The sequence below is a fragment of the Bubalus kerabau genome, chromosome 4, assembly GCF_029407905.1.
Source record: "Bubalus kerabau isolate K-KA32 ecotype Philippines breed swamp buffalo chromosome 4, PCC_UOA_SB_1v2, whole genome shotgun sequence".
In the NCBI taxonomy this organism is placed as follows: domain Eukaryota; kingdom Metazoa; phylum Chordata; class Mammalia; order Artiodactyla; family Bovidae; genus Bubalus; species Bubalus kerabau.
The window spans coordinates 109,987,162-109,996,301 of NC_073627.1; the positions used below are offsets into that span (position 1 = coordinate 109,987,162).

At 45.4% G+C, this 9,140-nt stretch overlaps 1 protein-coding gene across 1 annotated transcript in view; it reads left to right on the forward strand.

Annotated features, from left to right (window-relative positions):
* Nucleotides 1-6,320, forward strand: part of PGM5 (phosphoglucomutase 5) — a 208,322-nt gene extending 202,002 nt beyond the window's left edge. Inside the window, exon 11 of the mRNA XM_055578264.1 lies at nt 1,436-6,320. Within this exon, the coding sequence (XP_055434239.1) occupies nt 1,436-1,525 (90 nt within the window). The 3' untranslated portion in view covers nt 1,526-6,320. The remainder of the gene's footprint in view (nt 1-1,435) is intronic.
* Nucleotides 6,321-9,140: the final 2,820 nt, after the last annotated feature.

The window sequence follows — 9,140 nt, forward strand, 5'->3', positions numbered from 1 at the left end:
AAAGAACTCTTCCTATTTATTCTCACATTTCACTGGTTTACATATAATTTAATAAATTCAAAGTTTCAATAACAAGTACAACAGGCATTAACATGTTTAGGAACAAATGTAACTGACTCCTAATAAGCACATAGCTCAGCTGCTGAGGCAGAAGCAGGTGACTATGTTAGAGAACAGTGGCATCAGTTAGGATGTTTTACAGAAGAAATGGGGAGGATAGGTTCATCTGTAGAGTTCAGCGGAGATTTGTTAAGAGAATACCTGCAGTGTTTACAGTACTGATTTACAACTGAGTTGCCCTCACCTCTTGCCAATAGGTACCACCATGTAAAGGTATGGCATAGAAAATCCTTAATCTTGAAACTTACAATGATGTCAAACAAACTACATCAGTGCTCTCCATGGAAAAAATAGTATTCCTTGATAAACTCACTTGATAAATAAAAGAGTAATCCCTTGATAAATAAAATTTGCCATAAAAATGAATTCAATAAAAACATACAGCAAATATTGCCTTCTATCTCACTAACTCTTGCCTGAGGCATGTTCTGTCTTGATAAATGTGTTAAAAATTGGCAGCAAGTAGAAAGTTTCTCTTTGATGAAATTAGGAAGATTAAAGAAGAATGGAAAACAGTGACTTTTCAGTGTTCAAGTACCATGTCCAATGCACCATGGAAAATAATCCCCTGCATCCCCTAAAACCATCTTGAACAGTGTGCACTCCTCACTTGGGAAAATACTGCCTGCATCCCATGAAATGACGAGCAGCTGAAGGGCAAGACACAGTTCATCCTCCCCTTCATGTCCTTTGCTTTTCCAAGAATCTATCCCCTAGGCCCTCAAAGCTCCCTGCCTCCTCCTAAGGGACACCAACGTGCCCCGTGAGCCGCCGTGTTACAAGATGGGAGGAGACAAGCCATTATTTTCTGCTGCACAAGCTGAAGGGTTGGCCTTTCTCTGAAACATCAAGGTTCTTCAGGCCCATGGACTTAGGATAGAGAATGCATGTTTTTCCTCAAGTTCATGTAGAGGGGCAGGGTGTGTGTTGTGGGGTGTACATGTGGAGGAGGGCGCTGTCACAGAGGGAAAACTGGGGGGTTTTCTGAACTTCCTTGAATGACAGCGCTATGATCCTAGAACACTCCAATGTACCAGTAGTTGGACTGTGCAAGTTCCTGTCTTAGAGCAGTGTTTGGGGAGCTAGATAAGACTTTGGAGATCATCTTGTCCCTCTCCTCCCCGCCACCCTGCCCACCCCGGCCTCCTCTTACAGAAGAGGAAACCAAGGACCAGAGAAAGTGTGCCCTGTTCATGACGACTGCCTGTGCATCGCAAATTGGAACTGAATCCAGATGCTTGGAGTAGAAACCCATCCCTGCGGCCCTCCTGGGACTGACATGAGTTGTTCACAGACTTTCTTCCTTCTTTTTCAGGCAGTGTTGAGCCCTCTCATAGCCATTGCGCTGAAAATATCCCAGATTCATGAGAGAACCGGCCGGAGGGGCCCCACCGTCATCACCTGAATGGAGGAAAGATCACTCACCAGGGCCAAAGAGTGCGCTCAGCGGGGGACACTTCACTCATGCCTTCTTGCTACCTGTTTGTGCCTCTTATGACTTTGAAAAAAAAAAAATGATTTGCTGGTTGTGGGGGGGTGGGTGGGTGTAGGTGGGGGGAAAAAAATCTGTTTTGTTTGGGTTTTAGTCAGTTTCTGCAATGCAACAGGGTCTTCGGTTGTCTGTGAAAGCCACACTGCCTTTCAATACCTGTGCTTTGTCACAAGAGGGAATCTGCCCTTTTGAGAGAGAATCAGTGGGCCAGGAGCAGTCAGGGTATCTGTGCATCATTGGTGCCAGGTGAAAGAAGGTTCTGGAATAGCAGAGAGGACAAAGCCAGAAGTCAGCTGACCCTAAGCCCAGGTCCCCTCAGGCAGACCTAAGAAGACTCTCCTCCTTTTCATCCCAGGTTAGGTCTCCCTTGGGCAAAAGTTGTACAACTCCTAGTAGCCCACCTCATGCCCACCAACCACTTTATGGCCACTCACTCTCCTTCCCATCTCCAAAGTGCCTGTGCCACCCTCTTCACATCTTCTAGAGCTTTCCACAAACCACAATGGCACACTTTCAACAAAACATATCAAAGGGTGTTTTTTCTCTCTTATTTTGTAAATAGTATTAGCTATTAAGCTGGCTGCATTCCTTCAAATCCAGCCATTCATTATGCAGGCGGGAGGTAGTTTCCTGGCAGGATTCTGAGAATGAATGCTGAACATTTTCAGGCCCTTTCTTGATTATATCACATGGGTTGATACATGGGTCGATCTGATTCCCATTGAGACGGCAAAATACCACCACATCGGCTCTCTCTCTGACTTCCACTCACTGTAGTCTTATCTCCCAGGAAGGGTCTGCACTTGTTTGGACACTGTTCAGGTCTTACTTATCGTGGCTGTCAAAGGAGACAGTGAGTGACATGCTCCACAAGTAGGAGATGAAGCGGATGCTGGAAGAGCACCTGACTGGTGGCACCGGGTGATGGCCCTAATGAGATGGAGGGGAGAGTGGGGTCCCCTGCTGGAGAGCAGAGGGTCACAACTGGCTTTCTTGGCCCAGAGAAAGGATATTGCAGCCCTGGCAGCCTCCATCAGCCCTCTCAGCCAGAAGCCCGGGTTCACGGGACCTGTTTGCGCACGTTTTGCTTCCTTGGGAGCGGCAGTCACTTGCCGTGTGACTGGTGAGATAGGTGATGCGCTTTGACTGTTCAGCAGTGTGTTATTGCTGTAGTCAAGATTAGGGCAAGCAGGGAAACATCCCCAGCAAGGTATTTGTTTCCATTTTCTATCTATGCTTCTGTCAGATACTTGCTAGGACCTTTATTAGCCAATAAAAAAAATTTCTGATTTCAGCCTTATGCAAGAATTGTGGATTTTTGCTTGTTTTGTCATTTGAGAAACTCCAGTAGTGGTCACTCTTCCAATAGGTTTGCCTTTTGGAACGCTTGCAGGGCTGGTTTTCCTTATGACGACCTTGGAAATTTAGTAAATAGAACGGAGAAGGCACAATGCTCAAAACTGCCTTTAGGCATCAGAAGCATGGTATCTAACCTTTCATCACAAGTATCTTCATTTCAAAATAGTAGGAGAGTGGCTTTGAGCTGAGAGTCTGAGGAACTAGTTATAAAATTCATCAACAATGGAATACAACTTGTCCTGTTGCTTTGGTTCTCAACGTGTTTAAAGTGGAGGTCCATGACGGTCAGCACAACAAGGCACACTCTTAGGCTTAACAACGCCTGTGTTTTTCTTCAATATTTTTTTCTCAAGTTTTTGAACTTTTCATCATCTCTAACTTTGAAGTCCCCAGGTAAATCAATCCTCAATTTAAAATTCTGTTTCTTTATTTCAGTGTGGAGTCATATGTGTCCAACAGCCCAAATATGCATTCATTCATTCAGCAAGCACTCCTTGAATAACTGCTCTATGTGGCGTCCTGGGTTTCTTGGTGCAGCACATGGATGCATAAGATGCTATTCCTACTCCTGTGAGTTTGTAGTTTGGAAACAGGAGGCTGTGGTAAACATGCGTAAAGAATCAGGTAGACATGAACTTTACAGCAGCAGCACAAGCAACCTGCTGGAGAGTACACAGAAAGATTGACTCCGAGATGGAAGGTACTAGGCAACTAAGGTGTTTCCCAAGGAGTGGAGATTCCTGAGCCTGATAATCGCTTACAGAATTTCACCAGGGGTGAATGCAGCAACAAGGCTGGAAATTGAGAGGTAGAATGACTGGAGAGGAGTCTTGCTTTGGGTCTAGTGAGAGGTTGGCTTGGATGAATGGGATTGAAGCAGACACAGCGTTACGTATATCAGACCGAGCAAATGCTTGGGTCCAGCTTCGGAAAGCAGCAGCTGCACAGCCACCTATTTTTATGAGCTTTTTCTCAGCAAGGCTGCCAAAGGGAAGGTCCTGTAGTGGCTCAGGACCCAGCCTGCCTCTGGATCCTGCTCAAATTCACATTGCCAAAGTATGATTTCTGCTCTACATAGAATCCAAGCTTCTCTTGCTGAGCTGTACGTGGATGTCCTCTTGCTTTAGCCTCAGGAGAGGTGAAAGACAGGAAGTCACCCTTCTGCACATGATGCTCCTCGTGTTCTTAAAGATGGAGCTGCAACTGCCAGTCTGACTTAAGAGTAAATGATTAGAGAGGTCCAAGAATGTTGTGGGGACTGCAGGAGATGATCCTAGAAGGGACAATGAGTAGAGTGTGGCAACTGTCTGGACCACCCTTGTGATCAGCTAGTATTGAGAGATTCACTCACTACACCATATGCAACAGTGTATATAATGCAGTGATTCTCAAATAGGGCAGTGCCCCTACCCACCCAGGGGGTGTTTGGAGATGTGTGTGTATATGTGCCAGGGAGGTATTTACTGGGAGTGGAACAAGGACGTGAAATACCCTGCTTAGTGTCAGCCAGCCCCCTAGATCAAAAAAGTTGTTTTGCCTCATCTGTGATTCTTGAGTTTATTGACTGACCTTGGAAATGGATAGACAGTCATTATTAAAATAAGATCCCTTATCAATTTTACTGATCTGAGATGCAGTCCACATCTACCATATTCACGGGATGAATAGTATTGAATAACATTGCAGGCTGAAGGCTGCAATGTGTGACCTGAAGGCTTTCCGCATAGGAAGCCTCAGATTGATGACCAGTCCCACGGCGGCGTAATGGACTGACGGTTGGCTGCACTGAGCCAGGGTTCTCTGCAGGCAACATAGGCAATGACAGGGTTAATGGCATGGCAACTTCTGATTGGCCAGTGTGGCTCAATGTAAGGCGTGGGATTTACCCTGAGGACACTTCCATCACTCACATAGGGCGTGGGGAATTTGAAACGCACCTGTGAAAACCGGTAGCGCTACAACAGGTGTCTCCATTTCATTGGTTGATCACGCACCAGGTACTTGTGAAACACATGGGAGCTGATATTCCAGATACCAGCCTTGAAGAGCGTTCCATTCCGGAGTGGTGAAGGGTTACAGAAATCATGCACCTTTGGAAATGAACTTACTGCTAGTGTTTCAGTCTTTGGCCCTTCAACAGTTACACACAGCAACAGATTATCCAAGGCAGCAGAGCTACAGTCCATGGGGTCGCGAAGAGTCGGACACGACTGAGCGACTTCACTTTCACTTTTCACTTTTATTCACTGGAGAGGGAAATGGCAACCCACTCCAGTGTTCTTCCCTGGAGAATCCCAGGGACGTGGGCTGCCGTCTATGGGGTCGCACAGAGTGGGACACGACTGACGTGACTTGGCAGCAGCAGCAGCAGCAGAGCTCAGCTGAACTCCTGCTCCACTCGCACCGGCTGGAGACTTCAACAGCCGATGGGTCCTGCGGCTGACGGCAGGCCCACTCGGTATGTGAATCAGCTTGAATAAGTTGTCATGGCGCATTATAGAATATGTTGAAGGGCCGCGGTGTAAACCCAGGTCTTTTATCTATCATCTTACCATGTTTTTTAGCACCTAGTAGGTGTCTTGCAAAATAGATGAGCTGGGGAGATACCTCGCCAAAGACAGCGTGTTTAAGTAAAATCTTAAAGGATGGATAGGATTGTTGGTAAAAGTGCTTGTGAGTTTTTGAGTGGAGGGGTCAAAATGGTGCGCTTGACACCTCGGTTGTGTGAAGGATGCAACTGGCCGTGTCATGCTCGTCTTTGGGGCGGAGGTGGCTGCTTTCGCTTGCTACTTAGGCGTGATAATGGCGAGGACACCTCTGAGCATTTCCCCTCCCACTGACACGTGAGCCCACTGTTCACGTTGGAGAGGAGGGGACCAGCAAAGCCTGCACTTTCTCGGTCTCAGTGCCCTCCCTGCCATTCACAAAATCGTGGTTCTCAGTTCATGGTATTAATTTTATTAATTTCATCATAAACTTTAGGAGGAAAAGGGGATACGTTGTCTACTTCTCCTGAGTGAATTCTCTGGGGAGGTGAGGGGTCAGGCAATGAATTCTTAATCACAACGGGACACTTTTGTTTGATTTGCCCAGTGAGTTTTAATAGCTTCTGAAAGGCAGGATTTGTTGTGGGTAATAATCATGTTCTTGATGCTTGCTTCAGAGTATATTTGTTTTTGTTTTTTTAAAAGGCAGTTCACACCTGTTAGTCATATGTCCTCAAAAAGCACTGGGCTTATTTTCTGAATCAATAGTTGATGTTTAGTAACATTATGTTGTTCGGCTTTGCGAAGATTAACTCATCTAGATGCTGTATTAGTTTCACATGGAGAATAAAACTTTGACTTATGCTCCTCTATTGATTTTTTTTTCCTGATACAAAACAGCAAAAAGGGGAAACTTTTAAGTATAAAATTTATTGCAGTAAAGAGATTAAGACAATTTTCTCATATAAATGAAAATTATATTTGTCTCAGTGGTATTTGGAAAAAACATCTATTACAAATTCAAATTCTGGACAAAAGCCCAGTGACAGAGCTTGTTCTAGTCAGTGAATGTGCTCAGACCCTAAGGAGAATTCCAGGGTAACCGTCTCAGTAGAGGAATAGAAAGAGATGACAAGAGAGAAATTATAAATTGCCTTGCTAATAAATGACCACCTTCCTGTTGGACAACCATGAGTGACATTCATGTCCAGTTATGCTCTTGATGTCAAGGATTCAAATCACAGATGCCCAAAGTCCTGCTTTGTGTAAAGGAACCAGGATTTCCTCTTATGGTTTCCTGTGTGTCAGGACATGCTTCATCTGAGCGTTCAGCAATAACCAGAAGGAGGAGGCCACAGGGTCCCCATCTCATCTCTACAACCCTATCCTCCTCAAAAGCTCTTCATCTCTCCCTCCAGCGTCCAAAGCACTCCTGTGCCCCTTCACCAAGGCTGTCTGTTATCAGAAGAAGCTATCTTTCATCATAGTATAAGAATCAGATGAAAAAAAAAAAAAAGCATCAGATGAAAGGAAATTACAATTTGGTGAGGGCCAAGCTCCTAGGCAGAAAAACGGAGGAGGGTTTATTTACATTTTAAAAGAGAAGCCCTCCAGTTAACACTAAAGTAACTTTTGCTGCCTCTCTAAGGGCTTTAAGATAATGCTGCTACCCTGGGGCTCCCCTTCCTGTTAGGGCCTACTTCCTGAAGAGGGAGACAAGTCTTAACTTTTTCTTGGAAGGAGGGAAATAAGACAGGATTAGCACAACCGGAGAAGGCAATGGCACCCCACTCCAGTACTCTTGCCTGGAAAATCCCATGGACGGAGGAGCCTGGTAGGCTGCAGTCCATGGTGTTGCTAGGAGTCGGACACGACTGAGCGACTTCACTTTCACTTTTCACTTTCATGCATTGGAGAAGGAAATGGCAACCCACTCCAGTGTTCTTGCCTGGAGGATCCCAGGGATGGCGGAGCCTGGTGGGCTGCCGTCTATGGGGTCGTACAGAGTCGGACACAACTGAAGCGACTTAGCAGCAGCAGCAGCAGCTAGGCAATGGCACCCCACTCCAGTACTCTTGCCTGGAGAATCCCATGGACGGAGGAGCCTGGTAGGCTGCAGTCCATGGGGTCGCGAAGGGTCAGACACGACTGAGCGATTTCACTTTCACTTTCATGCATTGGAGAAGGAAATGGCAACCCACTCCAGTGTTCTTGCCTGGAGAATCCCAGGGACAGGGGAGCCTGGTAGGCGGCCGTCTCTGGGGTTGCACAGAGTCGGACACGACTGAAGCAACTTAGCAGCAGCAGCACAACCTAGCACAGAAGTGTGAAGTAAAGTCTTCACGTGCTCCTCTATGGACCTTTCTTCACCCTCGTGGAAATAACTATGTTGTTGGAAAGGTTTAACTTCTCAAAGTCTCAATTTATGCATCTTTTCAATGAGAATAACCACAGAACTTATCTCTGAAGACTATAATGAGGGCTAAATAAAAAGCATAAACAGTTATAGTAAAGAGCATGCCTTATAAAAGGTAGTCCATAATTGTTATATATTAATCCCAGCATAAAGTCTTCACCTGACAGGGCAGGAAACTGAGGCCCAGAGAGATGAAGTTTCTTTCTCAAGCTCTAAAGCATCAGGCTACATATCCTCCCACCACTCTGCCACCTGACTTGTCCTTTTGTATTAAAACTTATAATAAGATCATAAGACATAATAAAGCTGAAGAGGAAGCATTGGGCTTCAAAATAAATGTATTAAATCTAAAAGTGTTTGGATCTGTGTTTTGAGACGCAAAGAATTGTCTGTTAATAATTAAGGTACTACACTATAGTCTCCTTTCTTTCAAATCCTAGAGATTTACAGGGGATTCACTGAAATATATGGGTATTTTAAAGCTTTTCAAGATTTATGTCTTCTGTATTAATACAACCTATGGCTAGCACGTTCTTTTTTTCCCCTGAATCCTGTGTATTATAAATTATTGAGTGTCTAAGAAATCTTCTTATATATGCTTGTAAAACCATCCCGTTCTTAAAATACTTATTTAAGATTTTGTGCTTGAACCATTTTGAAAGTAAGTATTGAAGTCACTTTCCTTTCACATAGAAATAAAATATACATACTTATAGGCATACAAAGTAACATTCATGGGCTCCAGAGGCAAATCTCTTACAATGTGTGAATTACCATGCCACTGGCAGTACGGTAAATGAGGATAACTATGAAACCAGCCAGCAGAACCCACAACTTAAACGATAATGACCGTTGGTGGCCAGCTTGCCTTTTCCCTTTGTGAGTATTTGTGATGCAGTCCAAGAAGGTGCATGGTGTCCAAACAGCATCTCTTCCTCCCTGCGGCCGGTCAGGAGATGGGAAAAGTGTTGGGGAAGAGCAGAAAGGCTCTCTGTGGAGCAGAGCTCTCACAACAAAACCTTTGCAGTCCAAAAGCTTCCCTGGGTTAGGGTGGCTGCGAACCCTTCGAAATGCTTGCCTGGTGCCCCACCCTGCCCTTGCAGGCCAAGCACATACGCGGAATCGCATTGGCCTCGCATGGTCCCACTGCGAGCTCTCGTGTGGGGTCAATGATGTGGCTTCTCCTCCCACAGTCCCTGCCTGTGTTTATTATTAGCAGCTGCCTCCCGTGAGGGTACGTCGTGAGGGCTGGCGCACTTGCCCTGCT